Source organism: Phaseolus vulgaris, chromosome 4, assembly GCF_000499845.2.
Source record: "Phaseolus vulgaris cultivar G19833 chromosome 4, P. vulgaris v2.0, whole genome shotgun sequence".
In the NCBI taxonomy this organism is placed as follows: domain Eukaryota; kingdom Viridiplantae; phylum Streptophyta; class Magnoliopsida; order Fabales; family Fabaceae; genus Phaseolus; species Phaseolus vulgaris.
In genome coordinates, this window is record NC_023756.2 from 39,010,700 (window position 1) to 39,031,336 (window position 20,637).

The 20,637-nt window shown below is 29.5% G+C and overlaps 1 protein-coding gene across 1 annotated transcript; it reads right to left on the reverse strand.

Annotated features, from left to right (window-relative positions):
* Nucleotides 1–1,638: 1,638 nt before the first annotated feature.
* LOC137837609 (short-chain dehydrogenase TIC 32, chloroplastic-like) lies at nt 1,639–20,144 on the reverse strand. The gene is made up of 8 exons (XM_068646654.1): nt 19,931–20,144; nt 17,335–17,566; nt 17,119–17,198; nt 16,759–16,912; nt 12,840–12,918; nt 8,203–8,287; nt 2,243–2,310; nt 1,639–2,056 (listed from the first exon to the last, which is right to left on the reverse strand). Exons 1-8 carry the CDS (start codon nt 20,034–20,036, stop codon nt 1,889–1,891), a joined length of 972 nt encoding a protein of 323 aa, XP_068502755.1. The 5' UTR covers nt 20,037–20,144; the 3' UTR covers nt 1,639–1,888.
* Nucleotides 20,145–20,637: the final 493 nt, after the last annotated feature.

Consider the following 20,637-nt stretch of genomic DNA (forward strand, 5'->3'; position numbering starts at 1 on the left):
ATTTTTTCATGAGAGTTCTTGCTACATTTAATATATGACCATGTTTCATTTCAACTATGTTATTTTGTTGTGGAGTATTGACACATGATGTTTGATGCACTATTCCTTTCTTAACAAATAAATTAGTCATGAAAATTTAGTTCCATTATCATTTCTTATTATTTTTATTGTTGTCTCAAATTGTGTTTGAACAAAAACAACAAAATTTTCCAAAGTCTTAACAATGTCAGATTTTTGTTTTTAAAGAAAAATACACCTATACCTCAAATATTCATCAACGGTCAAGAAATATTTATGATCATGAATTGATGGTATTGAGTATGGTCTCCATACATCTACATGAATCAATTCAAAACATTTTTTAGAATTAGATGTAGTAATAGAAAATAAAAGTCTTTTTTGATTTGCAAAATGACAAACATCACAAACAATAGATTTGTTATATTTAACAAAAGGAAATTTAGTCATGATAACATCAATACATTTGTTTGAAACATGCCTTAATCGAAAATGGCAAAGGGTTTCTATATCACTAGCACTGACTTTAACAGTATTGATGGTATGTGCATATTTGATGGGTTTGATTTGAAGTTCTTGATAGGATGGGATCTTGAGTATATAAAGTCTATCTTGCATCTTAGGTGAACCAATTATTTTCAAGAAATTCTTTCTCTGAATGTGATAACCATAAGAGTCAAAGGTGAGAACACAAGATAAATTATCAATCAATTTTGCTACTGAAAAAAAAAATTATTAGAAGTGAAACAAGGAATATACATAACATTGTCTATGACATCATTTTGATTGAGAAAAATACTTCTATAATAATTGGCAATGACTTGATTTCCATTTGGTAATTTGACATAAATAGGAATTAATTTGATGATATGAAGTGAAATGAGTTAAGGATGAACAAATGTGGTTAGTAGCACCACTATCAAGAATCCAAGAACTGAAAGAAGAAAGAAATTTCTTAACTGTTTGTTTTGTCATGTTGGAAGGAATAACAAAAACTTGATTAGAAACATTGGCACTAAATTTCAACTGTTGTAAAAGGAAGACAAAGGATATGAAAATGAATATTTATTCTATTTTATTTTCCTTACTTAAATCAAAGCAAAGATTCTAAATATATACAAGCAGTACACTCATCCTAGGTCTAGCTAAAGAGACAAAATGTAAAATAAAGAACCAATAAAGACTAGAATAAGAAAAGACAAAATAAAAGTTAGACATATATACAAAGAGAAACAACTAAAAATTAGAAAAAATAAAATTAATATTAACTTTCTTATAGAACATTGTCCATATCCTTTGTTATTAATTTCTATTGGTTTATATCTTTTATAAAAACTTTTCTTTCATATAATTCTATGTTTGAAAGAGAGTTCAATCACATACATGTCTTCTATTTTATATAATATTTTTTACTGTTGAAAAAAAAATATATAATAAAATCAGATGAGTTAAATAAGAATGTTAAAATGTTATTTAAATATATAAAATTTTAATTTTAATTTTAATATATATATATATTATATTAAAATGTGAAGGAATACAAAATTAAAGATGACAAATTCTTCTAGAATTTTAGAAATTATTCAAATATAAATTATTTCTATAGTATAAAACATGAGCTGACAACTCACAAACTTTTCGCAATTATATATATGTTACAACATTTTCAATGTCAACGAGCTTTGCAATAACATTTAAATACATATTATTGTGTAAAATCCACCCTTATACTAAAGCCATCAAACTTTAAGCTTGAATAACACACACGGCTCTCATAAGAAATAACAACAACATATGCAGATTAACATAACTACATCATTGGTATTTTTATTTACTAAAATGGTATTCCTTTAACTGACCATTGGCACTTTTATTTATTTTGCTCAGTCAAATTTATGCTAAAATCCCATAGCTTCTTAGCCAAATCCATGTCCCTTCCCTGCAAAGAAGCTTCTGAAACATTATTATCTGCAAAATATTTGCCATTGATTCCACTCACTTGTGGGTGCAATGCTAAATAGCATGTTGTTGATGCTCCCTATCATCATGTAAAACACAAAGATAGTAAGAAAAAACTTATATTTAATAGTTAAGAACCTAAAATGATATAATTTAAAAAAATGCATAAATAAAAAATTGGTTTTATATGTAAAGATAGAAGTTTTCAAGTTAATGCATTTTAAGTCTATCAATATTCTTAGATTATTATTGTGGTTTAACTTACTTGCTGCATATTTTTGAGCAGAAATCCCTCTAAGTTATTTAGAAATGGACTTAGCATATCCTTCAAACCTGCGTAAACCATACAAATACAGATATAAAACTCAACATTTATCACTATTGCAAAAATAGTATATATAAAATCTTCCTATAAAAAAAGTTTAACATGATCGTTGTAATTGAACACGCAGTACGGAGAAATTCAAGTTTTAGGTGTGAAAGATTAATTATTACCATAAAAAAGTCATTAGTTTATATTATTAATGAATATTTTTTAAATTGATATCTAATTTGCTATCAATGTTTTAGCTACCAACTTTAGAATCTAAATAATTGGTAGCTAACTATCTACAAATTTAGAAACTATTAATCAATAGAAACTAATTTAGAAACCAATAATTTTTTTAGTCTCTAAAATAATATTTAATTTAGTGAACATAGCAACTGATTATTTTTTTATCTCTAAAATTGATTTTTATTTGATGTTTTTTTAGTAGTGTGTACATGAAAAGGGTATGTGTAGATAGTGGGATTTGTGGGGAGAGAAGAATATTCCTATGGCGATTACAAATGTATGTACTATGTAATTTAGTTGTGAAAAGAATGTTGTGAGAGAATTTAGTTGTTACAAATGCGTACGACTCTGTCGGGTGGAATTTCCTATATGATATGCTGTAGAGGTTGGGATTCCATACTAAATGGATTTTATGGATCAGAAGGTGCATGGAATCCGCTTCGGTTTCTATTTTGGTAAATGGCAACCCAACTGATGAATTTAAATCGATGAGAGGGTTTAGGAAGGGTGATCCCTTAGTGCCTTTCCTTTTTATAATAGTAGTTGAAGGCCTTGTTGGGTTAGTCAGAAAGGCTGGAAAGGCCAAAATGCTATCAGGTATGAAGGTTGGAAGGAATGCGATAGAGTTCTGCATGCTCCGATTTGCTGACGATACACTTTCTCTATGTGAAGACTCCTTTTGTAATCTTGAAGGCTATTCTGAAGGGATATGAACTTGTATCAGATATGAAGATTATTTTCCATAAATCGAAGGTGGCAGACATAAATGTTGAAAGGAATGCTATGGAATACTATGCAAAGACCTTAAATTGTACATAGATGTCGTTGGCATATGGAATTTGCTTGAATAAATCCGTTTTCACAGCCTTACCCCTCTTCTATCTATAATTCTTTAAAGAGCCGGAATCAGTTTGTAAAAGCATCACCAGCATCTCTAAATGAGGTTCTTGTGGGGGTGAAAGAAGGAGGAAAGATCAATATCATAGGTAACATGGGAGGATTTTTGTAGACTTAAAGAGGAAGGTGGGCTGGGTTTTTAAGGATATCAAAAAGTTTAATGAAGCCCTCCTAGCTAAGTGAAGATGGTGGTTCCTAACTAAAGAGAAAAGGAAATGGAGTGCCTACTGGTTTCAAAGTGTGGCTCGGGTGTAGATAGAAATAGTACGCCGGTGAAGTTCCATTCCTGGTGATGGAGAGACCTATCTAACGTCTATCGTGGGGCAAGAGGAGGATGGTTTTAGGAAGCAATAGGCTGGAAAATAGGAGCAAGTGATAAGGTTAGATTTTGGGAGGATGTGTGGGTTGGCAACCTGAATCTCAAAACAGTATTCCTGAGTTTGTATTCTTTATCTCTGAACCAGGGAGAAAAGGTGGGTGAGGTTGGCGTGTGGGAAGAATCAAAATGGTGGTGGAGCTTGAGGTGGAGATGTGCCATGTTTGAGTGAGAATCTCTCATGGAAGAAGACCTTCTAAGGTACATATCTCTAACCAATTTGAATAAGGAGGTGAAGGACCTCCAGGTGTGGAGGATTGAAGAATCAAGGTTGTTCTCTATGAGCTCAGTGTATGTTCACTTAGCTAGTCTCGTAAGAGGTCCTCATAATGACCTCTTCAAGTGCTTATGGAAGGTAAAAGCGCTACCCAATGTGTTGATTGCGGCTTGGAGGGTCTTGCTAGATAGAATTCAAACAGGAATGGCTTTGAGTAGGAGAGGAGTGTCGGTGAATACTCCCATATGTCCTATGTGTCAGGCTAAGGAGGATTCAAGTCAACATTTGTTCTTAGAATGCATATATGCACAGAGGGTTTGGTCTTTGTGTTTTAGGTGGATTGGCATTTTATTTGTGAAACACAATGATTTGAAGTGCCATATGAGAATTTTCATCTGGCTCAGGTGAGTAGCTAACGAAACTTGGTGTGGAAAGGTTTTGGGGCAACCATAGTGAGGTGTATCTGGGAACAAAAAGATTGTGTTATATTCAAGGAAGGGGTAGTTGATGCGGAAGAGATTCTTCACATGGCACAACTTAAATCTTGGTTGTGGATGAAATATAGGATTCATTCATTCAATTACTCCTTTGCGGACTTGGTCTTGAATCCCCTTCCATGCATTAGAAGCTATAAGTAAGCGTGAAGGGTTACAGGAAGCAAATATAGAGGGAAGAGGTTGAATTTAGGGGAACTTATAGTACACAAAGGAAGTTCTTTTTTAAAGGGCGTTGAAGTGTCTAGGAGCATTCAGACAGGGGGTAGGATTTGAGTATGAATGAATAGTATGTAGGATGCTGATGTGTGTATATCTGGTGACCACATTTGTCTCTTTGCAGTAGCACAATGCAGATTGAGGATTTGGAAATTGGTTCAGCTAGGTGGAGTGAACATGAACCATTGCAGCTTTGACTAATATCTACCTAGCGCTGTTGTGAATTTTCTAGCAGATTTAATAGGTATGAAGTAATAAGTTGGAGTCTCTGTTAGGTGTAATAGGTGTGTTACATTTGGTTAGGTTGTGTGTTTCTGAAATCTTTGTTTTGTTATGGAATGGTGTGGTGTATAAGTGGAAAAGAAGGAGCAAATTATGGTAGGAGAGGTGTCTGACACAGGGATCAAGTTGTCACCTACAGGGTGTTGCCTCTGCTCTCTTGGTTCTGCTATATCATTCCACGTAACTCTTTAGCATAGTGCCACCAATCCCTGCTTGTTTTTCTGCAGCTATGTGCTATCTATGATGCAGATTAGTAAAGCAGTTGCCATTGTGATACAGGGTTTTTAAGCTGCCAACTTCAGGGTTCATGTGTTGGTTTTTTTCACAATGTTTTCTGCATTTGTACCCTACTTCTAAGGCATTTTGCAGCTATGTGCGAGTGAAGTTTTAAGGAGCTACAGAATTATACAGCAGTTGCAGCAAATCAATATGGAGAATGCATTGGAGGAAGGAAGATGAAGAAGAATGAGCTCTTAGGTAAGCCTTGACAACATAGTTGCTGTCAAGATTTTTCACAATTTGAGGGCAGTTTAGTTTGGTGTATGGTGCAACTATGAATTTCTTTGCATAAGGGACCTAGTTAACTTCTTTTATAGAGCTTGTTTTATGGAAAAGCCTAAGTTTATTATCTGTTGTGTTATAACTGTTAGTTTAAGCTAGCTGACAGGCTTTGATCTTGTTACTTGTAATAGGGTTGGGACCCTCCTGAAGTGTCCCCTCTAATTAATTTATTCTTTGTTGATAAAAAAAAAATAATAACACAGCTGCTAAGAGTATAATTGATTGGATATTTGTGTTGCATAAATGGTGGATGATTGTAATAAGATTTATGCACTTGATAGAACTGTGTTACATCATTCCTTACTATTCAAGAACACAATTATTGATTGGGGACCCAAACATTTAAGGTTATGGATTTGTGGCAGAAGGAGAGATGATATATAAAAAATGTTTGGTATATAAAGTAGTTTCTATTAGTAATAAAAATTTATAAAGTAGTTTCTAAATTGGTATCTAACCATTAGCTACCAAGGTTTTAACTACTAATTACTTTATATTCTAAAAGTCTCTATTAGTTTTTTAAAGACTAATTTAGAATCTAAAATATTAGTAGTTAAAACCTTGGTAGCTAATTTAAACACTAATTTAGAAACCATTTTATAAATTTTTACTAATATTAGAAATCACTTTAGATACCAATAATACTTTAGTCTCTAAAATAATATTTAATTTAGTCAATATAGTGACCAATTATTTTTTTTTTCTAAATTTGGTTGTTATTTAATGATTTTCTTGTAGTGATATATTATGAATGAGAAAATGAAATAATTGAAGAAGAACCTGGAAGTGTGAAATAGAGACAACTTTTGGAACATAATAGAGATACAATAGAGAACACTTCAAAGAAAAAAGTTATTTGGATAAGTTTGATGAGGAAGATAATATAGAACAAAAAGGGTCGAAGGAGAGAATGAAGCTAATGGTAGAATTAAGAAAAATTAGTTGTAGGTATGAATGTTGATCAAACAAAAAGCAAGAGAAAAATGAGTTACTAAAAGAATTCAAACACAAGGTAATTTCCATGCAACTATAAATTAGAGGTGGATTAATAATGGAATAAGATATATTTAAGGAGAAAATTAAAAAAAAAAAAATATATATATATATATATAAGGAGAAAAAAGATATAAAAATAAGGCTACAAGATGAATAAAGTATATTAAAATAGTAAATGAAGTCTTGTTGTTGAAATGGAAATGGAGGCTGATGACTAAAAATCTGGATGTGGAGGGAGATTTTGAAATCCAAATGTGGAAATTGGAGGAACATAAAGAAGGACAATAAGACTAAATATGATTCATTGTGGAGGAAGGATTTGGGAAAGGTATGCAAAATAGAAGGAACAACAAAATTTGTTTGATGCAAATGTTATTTGGAAAGTGAATTCTGAGAGCACAGTCAACTTTTGGAGAAATAAATGGCTAGGGAAACTCCGTTCTACATGAAATATCCTAGGTTGTTTTACAATGCAACTCTCAAAGATGCTACAAATACAAATTTAGGTTGTTGGGTAAAGGAGAGTTGAAAATTGGATTTTCAGTGGAGAAGAAGTTGGTATCAATGGAAATTAACTTAGGTCAATTAGTTGATGTAGGAAATAGAAAGTACTAAACTAGTAGTAGCCGGAGGGGATGGTTTCATATGGATGGGTGATGAATATATTGTCAAATTTGCATACGAAATGAAGCAAGAAATATATATGATCAAATCATCTAATATGTATATAACATTGTGGAAAAGTAAAGTTATACCTTCAAGAGTATGTTTAGCATGGAGACGGTTTGAAGTTAGGTTACCAACTAAGATAATTTAGAACATATGGAGATTACATGTGAAGACTAATTTGTCTGTTATGTGCGATGTTGAAGAAGAGACAACAAATAGTATATGGATTTGGTGCTAGAATTGGTTGGGAACACTTGTGGTTTCCCAAAAAAAACTCCAAGGGATCACTTCCTTATGTTTACGATATAAGGTAAGTAAGAAAAGAAACAACATTTGGAGAACAATGTGTCTAGTTGTGATATGACATAGTGTATTTGGAAACACAATAAATTTTATAAACCATTAAATAATATTACAAGAAAAATATTAAATAGAAATCAGTTTTAGAATCTGAATAATTTGTAACTAACTAGATACTAATTTAGAAACTATTTATGGAAACTAATTTAGATATCAATAACTTTTTCAATTTCTAAAATAGTATTTAAGTTAGTCAATATAATAACTAATTTTTTTTTCTAAAATTGATTTGTATTTCATGATTTTTTTTATGGATTGAAATACCGAAAGTATTTTATTTATATAATTTTCTTTTAATGATAAAAAAGTGATATATACATGTGAATTGTGTTTGGAAAGATGTAGTCTATTGTATTTACTAAGTTTGAATTCATTAAATACAACAACGAATTGAACACAATTAGTTTCATTTTCCAACCAATATTAATTGATTATGTATAAAATATAAGATTAAAACATCAAAAGTACATTAATTAAACTTTTGGAAGATAGTTAAAAGTATAACATTATACAGATATAAATTACTTATTTAACAATTTAAATAGGGTTATGATAATTTTCATGTAGACTATTAACTTTATAAATATATTATAATTACCTTTCAAGAATCGATTATGAAGATATATATTTGTGCAAACAACTCCTGGATGAAGAGAATTGGCAGTAATATCTATTCCATCTTCCTGGACAATTGCAATATTAACCAAGTGTTATATTTAATACATCATATTATTTATTAATTTAAAAAATTACATAAGAAACAAGAACAACAACCATTAACTGTTATATGTTTTCATTTATTTTCCTAAGAATACAATTTTTCAAAAATAGAAAATAAAATGTTATTAGGTGATACTTTTATTGCCAAAAATTAAAATAAATATTTTTTGTCAAATAAAATGGCCTCTCCCTCTTAAAGACCAAAATACTAATTATTAGCAATATATACTTTTGCCAAATACTTGTTAATAATTACCTACTGAAAGGATATGCAATTTCAACGTAAGTGACATCAAATTTAATTTAGTTTCAACATGAGATTTGACTTCTCCAATCCTCTAGTAGTCAACTTGTACCATAATTATACAAAGGTTGTTTACGAATAAAAATGACACTCAATTTTAAAACACTAATATATACACTTTTATGTAAATCACTAGCTATTTTACTTGGTAGCGAGATCCTTCACTTTATACAAACCTAAAAGAAATGTTAGGACTAGAATTGACAGAATATTAATTACCACAAAATGGTTAGATGTATAGGAAGTGCATACTCTTTCCAAGACAGAAATAAGATTACAGAAATAAGATACTAATAATATGTTGACAATCCTGCACTATATATATTACAAATTAAAAAGAAAAATAAATTTTTGTTTAAATATGGACCCCACATTTAGAGATTGAATTTTTTTTTAAATTGCAATGTGTCACATCACAATTGTAAACTTATGCATTGTCAAAGTAACATTTTCTATTTGAGATTATTTTCTTATTGTTTTGGTGGACAAAAAACAAGATTAGAGACCTAAGTCTTTTAGGATATTAGATGGTTGGTTAAAAGTAAACAATTTTAAAACTTTTGTAGACACTGAATGGGAAACTCTCTAGCAACAAGGTTCTCTAGGTTTTGTCTTAAAAGAGAAACTAAAGGCTTTGAAAAGGTAAACTAAATAGTGGATTCAATAGCTGTTTGGAAGCATTAATTTTTTTTCTGATCGGCAAAGAATAAAATAAATTAATGTGACGTACTTAAGAGGTGCTTCAACCCTTATACAAAAAATACAAGTTATTAGTCTACAATCAATCCTATAGTCCACAAATAACAAAACAACAACCCAATAATAATAAAATAGTTGTATTACAACCTTTAAAACTGGTCTAAAAGGGAAACCAATTACACATTTCTACTATATGTTTTCATAATACGAAGATACCTACAAGTTAAATCAAATCAGGTGTTTATAAATCACATCAACTTTGTGAAATTAGCTTCTCCTTTTGAAGACAAAGATACACGAAACAATGTATCATATTGTGAGTATTAATGAACGATACTCAAATGTTACGAGAGAAATTACTGAGATAGATAAAAATGGAGGAAGTACAAAGGCTTAGAGTTGAGGAATATGAAATAAAAGAAAATTGTAGGAAAAATTCTAGCAAGTGACTACATATTGTGAGTCTTTGGAACGATTATCATACAAAGAAAATGATGAAGAATAACATGATGATCTAAGAAGAAATTTGTTGTGTGATGATAGTGCTTAGTGCAACGAGGCAATTATTCTTAGGACCTACTATGGTGCGGTATGTAGAATTATATGTTGTATAATGAAAGACTAATTGGTGCAATAGCTGTTGGAAAACAACGAGGAATAAACAGGGTCGTAAAGGTTGTCTTAGTTGCAGCGTACCACCCTACCATAGAATTGGACTTGTTTTTTTCTCGGTTTGTTGGCTTGGTTCACGATCCCTATATATATATCAACATAGAGGTAGAAATAACAATGTTGGATACTGATAAAAAAGGAGTAAAGTGTTATACTTAGGCCAAAGAAATCATGTCTCATAGATGTTGTTGTTTGTAATGTTTTTCTAATGGATCAATTCAAGGGTTGCTTATGGTCTACAAGATTGGATGGGAATATTAGTCTGGGTCTAAGTATTTTTGCTGATTGTGTTTGGTATTAATGATGGAAGGTCCTTGTTGTTTCTTATTAGGATTCTCTGATTTTGTGTTGTAGTTTTTGTATAAGGGTTGAAATATTCATAAAATACCTCTATTTTTTATTTTATTTTTTTGCTGGTTAAAACAAATTGTGAGTCTCTACAGAGGCAAAAGACAAGATTTATGTGGCTTAAAGAAGAGGATATAGAAATAAATCTATGCTTACAGAGTTGTAAATCCAAGGAGGTTGGGAGTAATGATAAGTGCCAAATTTCAGTAATCTTTCATATTAAAATATAGGCACTTATGGATATTAATGTTAAAATAAGTATAAAATAACCCTAAATATATGAAATTATACATTTTTACATATTTTGTGATTTTAATTTAAATAATAACGATTTATTTCCAAAGTTGTGTTAATTTCAGGATTCCAAGAAGAATGGGGATAACTGAGCAAAAAGAGAATATACAAAGCTAAAAAGGGAAAGTTGGAATGCACCAGTATCACCAAAGCTGCCCCAAACTCGCAAAAAGCCAAGACGCCATCAGTGGATCTCGCATGAGTGAGATTGCTCTAGTAACCTTAGGTCTTTTTATGTTTTACTCGCCCAAGTGAGCCCATTAGTGCCCAAGCAAATTAGGTTAAATAGGAGGCTTGAGGCACAACCCTAGTGTGCAAGATTGAGAGGAAAACACCATTGAGTGAATTGTAAACCAATTGGGAGAATAGGAGGTGTGAGAAACATTAGAGGAGGCAGTCGTCAAGGAGAAACATATTGGATCTTCTTTTCATGCTCTCCCTGCTTGTAACAGTCATCATGTGTGGCTATTTCTACCCTTTGGAATTGGAACCAATATGTTCAAACTCTTATGTATTGAGGTGATATCTAAACATAATATTATATTCTTAATTGATGATTGGTATTATCATTTTGTTTGTAATGCTTGGTTTACCATGATCTATAATCTTAAATTTGACTGGAAAGTACTTCTAAGGTTCTGACCTAAATGATAATACTTAACATATTTGAATGTTAGGAATAGATTTGAAATGTTAATTGTTATCAACTTTTGATCTTAATGATAAGTTGTTTTAATAAATATGCGAGTAATCGATATTTAGGAAGCATCTTAATAATTTTATATGCGATGAATCAATATAAATGATTTTTATACAGGCATCAATATCAATCAAAGGACACAATATCGTCATGCTAATCAAGATACAAAAAGAGTGAGAAAGATGAAACCCAATCACTATTTTCCAATTGAAGCAACAAACTCTTTTGACTTTTTTTCTAATTAATAATTGTCATCATAACAAATCTCAATAAACTTTTATTATTCTGTTTTATATTTAGTGAATATTTTACTTGATTATTCAATTGTTCCTTGTCACTTCGATATCAATCTTTAGGGACAAATTATTACTTTTGACCACGCGGTGCACTTATCGTAGAAAAGTCATCAAGTAACCAATGGGGATAAAGGATACTTAGAGTGGATTTCTTGTGTATAAATGAGGGTTATAATATAATGCTTTCACAAGTATGTATGAGCTTCAACTGAGAATGTGAATGTGGAGATGAGAGTATGGAGCCTCACAAATTAATTTGAAGTTAGTTTTAAGAAAGTTGTATTGGTTTTAAGATTCACTTTGAGAAATCATGATTTGGTGGAGTGGAATCTTCTTATGTAAATGTTGAGAATATTGAATTTTTATGAGAAATGGATTTTGTGGATTATTAGGTGCCTAAAATCAAACTTAGTACCACAGTGAGATGTGTGGATTTTCTTGTTCCTAGTGAATTGATATGAATGTATACTAAAGTTTGTTAATATTATAGTTGAAACTACTTTAATTTATTGTATGTTTTTAATCTCTTCTTGTTTTTAATAATATTCTTCAATTTATTGTGGTATTAGTTTGTTGTGATGTTCTTGTTTGGTGGATTTAGTGAAAATCCATAACACCTATCATTTTGAAATTTGGTAGCAAGTTAATAGGGTTTCCTTTGCTGGAAGTATATTTTGCATAGTTTTGTCCTGTATCTTTCTTGTGTCTCCGTTTAAATTCCAAAACAATAGTTTGAAAAAACTTCAAATAATTTAAAACAGGTTTTTTTGTGGGGAGCAAAAGAAAGATTCATTGAGTAGTTGGGAGAAAGACTATTGTACAAAAGGAGTGGTGGTATCAGGTGAAGGATCTAACAACTTTTAACGAAATGCTTCTAAGAAATTAATGCAAATGGTTACTACAATTTAGAGGAAAAACCCTACAGTCCAAAATCTCAAATTCTAAGTATGGAGGGTGGAAAAACATGTTAGTTGGTATTTATTTACTTCTAAATTAAACATAACCACTCTTTTTTAGGGATTTTTAGTATGTGCAGATAGAAATTAAATATTTTTTTTCTTTTGATTTTATAAAATGGTTTGGTACTAATTGTGATGTCTATTGTTGATAAAAAAAATATAAACAAAAACATTTTTTCTTCATAGTTAATTTTTTTTATTAATTAATCAATTGAAATAATGAAAAATTTACTATGGTAAAACCTTGAAACGTCTTGCAAGTTCTTTGGCATGTAAAATGTTAGCAAGCTTCGATTGCCTATATGCACGCCAATTGTTGTAACTGCACATAAGAAAGTAAATGAATTATGAAAAACACGAATATTTTGCCATTATAATTTTGTATGTTTGCATGCTGATATGTAAGAATCATAACTTATTGGTTGTAATAAGGTTGAAGTATCTCTAAAATACTATATATTTATTTATTCATTTTTTTTGCTGACAAAAGAATGTTTACATGTTGAAATATTTTTATCTTAAAAAATATAGAAATAAATTATAAATGATAAGGAAATGATTTTTGTGTAAGTCATCAATAAGTATTAAGAAGTGAATTTTAAGCCTAACTCAACTTCATAAAATTGGCTTATAAGGTGATGTTTGCACTCACTTATATATTATGAAATGTCCTTATCTCTATTCAATGTGGGATCTCCAACACACCTCTTCACGACGAGACTTGCCAACTCGTGTGTGAGACTATATATTTATGGGTAGTACGATAGCGGCCCGATAGTAGGTTGCTTGATAAGTCCAACAAACTCTTGCTAGGATGCACTCTAGATGGTTTTGATACCAAATTAAGAATTGAATTTTAAGCCTAACTCAACTTCATAAAATTTTCTTATAAGGTGAGGTTTGCATTCACTTATATATTATGTAATGTCTTTATCTTTAGTCGATGTGAGATCTCCAACAATAAAAAATATATTCAAAAGTTGGTAAGAAAATTACCACAAATAATAAAAATTTATATTAATGGTTATTTTAGTTGTGGACATTAGGCCAACCCTAATAAAATCAATTTAGTTCCATCAACATAAAAACATACACTATATTGATGTTTCCTATGTGACATTTTAGTTTTCATTAAGAAAGTTGATGTTATTTCTTTTATGGCTTTTTAGTGAAAAAGTCATGAATCTATTTTATAAAATTTTGTATAAGAATATTTATAAGAGAAAAGTAAGAATAACATATTGAAAATGTATTCTTCATAAATTTAAATTCATTTATACATAAGTAAATTTATAGAAAATATTTCATATAACTTTTCCAAATTTTACTTTTAATTTATGCATAAATTAATTTTATCTTATATAAAAATAAATTTATTTTTTACTTTATATTTTTTATTATGTTTTTTACTAAAATACTCCTATAAAAAAGTCTCAATAATCAATATGTTATTGGTATTGATATTCAACTCAATTTTTTAACAATGTTTTGATTCAAGATCTGCTGAAGAAAAAACAATATTTAGGAGAATGGACACGTTAAAAGTGATTAATCAACTTTTTTAGAGTAGATAATTTTAACTGAATATATAATATAGTTATACAAAAAAAAAATTGTTAACAATGACTTTAAAAGGTTTTGGTAAGCATGATGTTCATTGTGTTTGTGAAAAGGAGAAAGTTTAAGACGTGAAAGGGTATAAGATGTGGAGGTTGGAGTTTGAAGAGGCTAGATGCTTTGTTAGTAGGAACTTCACATTTGACAAAACTCAAATGACTATTATAGTGGGAAGGAGAAAATCCACATTGAGGGGAATCCTTCTAATGATGGATTAGACCGTCTAGAGGTGCCAAACAATGAATCATTAGACAATGTAAACTAACATTTCTATCTCTTAGTCAAGAAGGCCCAAATGTACAGAGGTTGAGTCTGACTATGAACTTGTGTGTGATATAGAGAGGAGGAGGATCAAATATGCACAAAGGTTTGGGCATGTTGATTTTATCAACTATAATTTGACAACAACTAAAGAGATATACAATTCGAATCCTAGAATCTTCCTGAAGGAGGCTATAGATTATGTATAAGGTTTGCAATGACATCTTGGCATGGAGGAGAAGATTGAATCTCTGAGGAAGAACCACACATGGATGCTTGTTGATCTACCGAAATACTAGAAGGTGTTAGGATGCAAGTGAGGGTTCAAGAAAAAAGAGAGAATATCATGTGTGGAAGGGTAGAGGTTCAAGACTAGACTAGTGGCGAAATGGTTTAAATGAGTCAAGGGGGTAGACTATAATAAGATATTCTCACATTTGGTAAAAAAAATTCAATAAGGATTTTGATGTCTATTATTAACCTATACAATCTAGTGTTGGAACAGTTAGATGTGAAGACAACTTTTTTGCATGGAATCTTGGAGGAGACCGTCTACATACAGTAACCTAGAGGGGTTGTTGAAGAAAAAAGGAAGATATCTCTTGAAGAAATCACTTTATGGCTTTAAACAGAGTCCAAGGTAGTAGTACAAGGGATTTGAAGACTTCCTAAGGCGGACAAGGTTCTAGAGAAGCAGTTATGATAGTTGCGTCTACATCCTAGAGAAGAAAAGTATATATTTATTTTTGGTCTTATATCTAGGCAATATTCTTATAGCCAACTAATATGAAAATGAATTGAAGGAGTTTAAAGAAAAATTAAGCTCAAAGTTTGAAATAAAGGATCTAGGTCACGCAAGGCGAATACTAAGAATAAACATACAAAGGGATTAAAGAGTTGCAATATAACGTCTATCTCAGCAAGGAAAGTTGAAGAAGGTGGTTGAGAGGTTTAGGAGGCATGAATATTAACTTATGGGAACAACTTTGGGACATCAGACAAAGCTCTCAATTACCCAAGCTCCTAGTATTAAGATAGAAATGAGGGAGATGAAGACTACTATATTGTATGGGATGATCTGTAGCAGACCATTTGGAACATGTTATTAATATGGTTATAATATTCATGGTAGGTCATGAACTGCACATTGGGAGGCTTTAAAATGGTTGTTGAGATATTTGAATAATGGAACAATATCGTCTAACCTAGGCGATTTATGCATAACAAAGTTGTTATAGAGTGATTTGTAAACGTTGATTATACAGGGAATGTTGATACCATAAAGTCACCTATGTGTATCCTTTTACATTGTTTGGTATTGCAATTTTCTGAAAATACAGTTCGTAATCAGTGGTGGTTTTATCTACTACCCAGGCAGAGTATATCGCGCTCAGAGAGGAGGTGGAGAAGCTATAGTGATTGAAGCGAATGATTGGAGAGTTGGGTATTGTGTAGGCCTGTGTGACTATTTATTATGATAGCCAAAGTATCATACATATAGTTAGTCATTAGATCTACCATTAGAGGATGAAACAAATAGATGTTAGAATGCACTTCGTGAGTGACATTGTTGAGTCTAGGGACGTTAGAATAGAAAAGATAGCCTTGGGGGAAAATCCTACATATGTTTTATGAAGTCCTTCCTAAGATCGAGGTTTAGATAGTGTTTAAAGTGGATTAATTTGTTGTTAGAAGAAAAAGGAAGTTGATATTGGAAGCTCTTTCATAATTTGGAGTAAAGGTGGAGATTTGTGATGGTTTGGTCTAAATCATGTGCAATAGACAATCTTCTGTAAAGATCATTCAGGTGATTAGACCATATGATGAAAGAGAGCAGAAGACCATCTACTAGAGACCATCTAGTGCAAGCATTTATTAGGCTTAATTGTCTTAATCATTTTATTATTATTACTTTATTTTAGGTTTTATATATCAATATCGTTATGAGTATGGACTGTACACTCTAAACTTATTAGACTATGTGTATAAAACGTTTTCGTGTTAATAAAAGTGTTTTATTTGTTCTTCTTGTTTGTTATTGTTGATAACCTAACAATTTCAACTTTAAAGATCACTCTCCAAATATCTTTTTTTTTTTTAGAAGAAAAGGAAAGTTTGGGAGAATTTTAACGAGGGAGTGGTTAGATTTCAATTTTAGCACCCTTTCTCATAAAAGCATTAACATAATTGATACTTACTAAAAAAATATATTTTACACAACTAGCATATTGTCATATGATTGATTCAAGATGAATCTACTTCATAAATTTGAACTACATTTTACCTTGATGGATCATTAATTTTCTCAAAATGGATTCCTCCATGATACGTAAATCGATGACCTGCTGAAGATACATTAACAATTCTCCCTTGTACCTTACTTTCTCTTGTTGTTTTCTTCATATTATCCAACAACAGATTTGTTAGATGAAAATGACCTGGGAAATTATGTTGAACAAAATGTATAGATTGAGATTATTTTTAAAATTTTTCAACTTTATAGAAAGAACAAAGTTATTAGACATTTTATGGCAAAGGGTAAAATGAATATGCATATATTTCATATGATAATTACTTACAACCCCAAACACAACTAGTATCGTAAAAGAATAATGTAATGAAATTTAGATAAATTAAAAAATACCTAAATAATTTATAGCAAATTGAAGTTCAACGTTATCCGTGGATAGCATGAAAGGGGCTGCACAAATCCCTGCATTGTTTCTTAGAATTAAAAAAAACAAATAAATTATTATTATTATTACTAAATTATTTCAATGAATGATCACGATTAAGTATTTGGAAGGATATATGAAATAGTATATGAAAGAAAAAGTTTAATAATGTAGTTGGTGCTTACATCAAAATATTCAATGGAAGACGAGTTGAATTAAACTCAGTTGCAAAATTTTGAACAGAGGCCATTGAGCTTAGATCTAATTTCATCACATCAACTTTAGCTGTTGGAATTTCCTTAAGTATTGATTCCTTCACATTATTTGCATCAATCATATCAATTACTCCCATAATCACATGCACACCACGCAATGCAAGAACACGAGCAGTTTCAGCACCAATACCACTTGATGCACCTATTATGCTTTCAAACAACAACTATTACAATTAAAACGTGTTTGTATGCAACAAAAAAATAAAATATCATGGAGTTTTTTTTTTTAATTTGATTTAGTATATATATATTATCAAAATTTAAAATCAAGAGAATATGACATTTTCTTAAAAGATAGTCTTGTACCTAAGTTGCATAGTGTTAAACTCAGTTAACAACTAAGCAATTTTGGCTAACCCTAAATTTTAAGGTTTAGGTAGTTTGTTTGGAAAATTAGGTCTTAGACCCAGTTTGAAACAGTTGCTCCCTACCTTGTTCAATGATTTCCACTTGCATTGGATGCATATTGTTTTTCTAATTAAGTGTTTTCTGTCTAAAAGCTTTTATAATTTAAAGATTTAATTAAGTTCTAAGTCATTTAAGTTTTTTTATTGAGTTTTTATTAAAAAATTGTTTTATTGAGTACTTACAATTTTTATATTTTTCATTTGAATTTGTGTCATTTAATTTTTTCGTTGGTTGGGTAACACAAGTGTTATCTTACTCTGACATCTTGCTTACTTGTATTCACGTGTTAATTAAATGTGAGATTTTGTAGATAATATAAAATAATATTATTATTAATGTAAAACAACAAGTGACTTGTATTGATTTATTAAAAATGTGTTGGATAAGAAGGTTGCCACACTCCCTTATGACTTCCACGTCATCATTTACAACAACCAAATAACCATCATCATCACCTGTAGGTTCCAATAATGATCTCTTGGTAATTGTAGGTGACAACAATGATCATTTCGTCATTATAGATGATGATAATGACCATCGACAAGCATAATGATTTCAATATCTAACACATTTTCAATTCAATAAAAGTCACTTGTCATTTTACAACACGATATTATTTTATATTAATTACAAAACATCACATCACATTTTGACCACATAAAGACTAGTAAAAAATATGATGAAGTAAAATAACAAACACATCACTTAATTAACAGAAAAATTAAATAACAGGAATTGAATTGGAAAATATAAAGTTGTTACTCCTAAAATAAAATAATAGAAACTCAATTGAAAATAATAATAAGGGATTGAAACTTAACTAAGTTTAATTTAATTAGATAAAAAAATCCACCTTTTTCACGAACTTAAAATAAAATCAATTGTAGTTATTTTTCTTTTTAAATAATTTTGTATTTGAATAAAGACATTTAAATTTATTAAATTTATAGTATTTCAATTATTATCAAATATAAATATTTATTTTCCAATTAAATATTTTTAATAATTAAAAATATTAGTTAGAGAGTTTTTTAATTAAGGTCTACAAAGTTGACTTAGAAAAAATATCTAAGTTAATGTAGATTAGGATTTTTTACAATATTAGTTAAAGTTTTTCAAAATTATTTCAATTGATATTAACTAAAGTTATTTTTTTTGGCATTGTTAGAATGAGTGTTTTCCGATAACTTCTCACTTGATACTAGCTAAATGTGTCCCCACACTAACATTAACTAACAATCTTAAACAAATTAATGAAAAATATTTTTAAATTTATATCTAATATTAGTTAGTAAGATTTTAATTACAAATAATTTTAAATTTTAAATTAATTACTAATTTAATTAAATATCAATTTAAATGTAAAGTATCTAGTAATTAAAATATGAGCTAATATAAAATTTTAATTTAAAAAATAATTTATAAATTTTATTAATCACAAAACCTATTTTATATATAATAATTTTTTAGTTTATAAAATAGTATTTAATTTAGTTAATATAATTATTAGTTATTTAATAAAACATTAATTAACATGAACAACTTTATGTGAATAATCAATATTTTAATTTAAAAAGAAAACATATCATTAAAATAGTAATATAATAAGTTATCAAGGTATTAAAGCTCTATTTTGAAATATTTGAAATTTATTATTTATATGCATTATTATTTTTTATTATATTATAATACATTTACTCGTGAAATGGTAGCATGTCTCTCCCCTTTCGCGTAAAAATCTGGGACGATGGCTTGAGAATACCATGAAAGAAGCTTACTATCGACTTTCATTGAAAAAATAGTGATAATTAAATGTAGTCTCTCAAGTAAAAATTTCACTGCATTAACTCATTACTCAAGGAAATGATCCAGTGAAATTTTAACAGAAATTTAATTTTCAATGACTAAATTGGAGAGACAATATGATAAAAAAGTATTTCAAATATTTGTTTATTAAAATATAATTTTCTTTATTTATATTTCATAAGATAATAATTATTTGTTTACCTTTTTCTTTAATTAACATGTAATGATATGAAAAATATGACGAGTGTTGAATAGAAAATGAAAAAGCAGTGAGAAAGAGAAAAAGAGCGACCTGTGACAATTGCAGTGAGAGCGGTAGCATGGATCCCTTGAGTAACTTGGAGTGCAGTGGAAGATGATGAAAACCCAGAATCTCCTTTTCTACTCAATCCCCACATTTTTCTTTTCTTTTCTTTTCTCTCTCAAACTCACTATTTCTCTATCTTCTCTATATTCATTCCAGGAATGCAAAAGCAAGCAGTTCTCATAAATATATGTGTGTGCAGGAACACCTACACAAATCATAAATGTTACAGTTAGGAATGCAGAAGCAAGAAGTTGCTGATATAAATATATGTGTGTGCACGAACACCTACCCAAATCATAAATGATACGTACAGTTAGATAACAATTGGGCTACATCACTGTGAATATTTTATTAACATTATCAAGATTATAAGTTTTAGTTATTTTTTTCCTGATAATGATTTTCGTGTATATATATATGTTCTTTATTTCGTGTGATTATAATATTAATTTACAAATGGGACTATAAGTTCTTTATTTTTAAATTTGAGATATTAGTATACGAAAACAATTAAATAAAAATTAATTTTAAAAACTAAAAAATAGTTCATATTTAAAATAGTTTTTATTATTATTAAATAATTTTTAAATTACTAGTTAATTTAGCTACGTTATATTTTATTTATTTGGTAGTTAGAATATTAATAGGTAATTAAATATTAATTTAAAAAATATTTATTAATAATAAACATT

What these genes read in the sequence shown, in the direction of transcription:
- LOC137837609 (XM_068646654.1), bottom strand. Translation starts at nt 20,036, where the DNA reads ATGTGGGGATTGAGTAGAAAAGGAGATTCTGGGTTTTCATCATCTTCC. An exon ending in CTTCCATTGAATATTTTGAT is followed by an intron (nt 17,199 to 17,334) that starts GTAAGCACCAAC and finishes TTTAATTCTAAG; the next exon opens with AAACAATGCAGGGATTTGTG. An exon ending in AACTTGCAAGACGTTTCAAG is followed by an intron (nt 8,288 to 12,839) that starts GTTTTACCATAG and finishes GCAATTGTCCAG; the next exon opens with GAAGATGGAATAGATATTAC.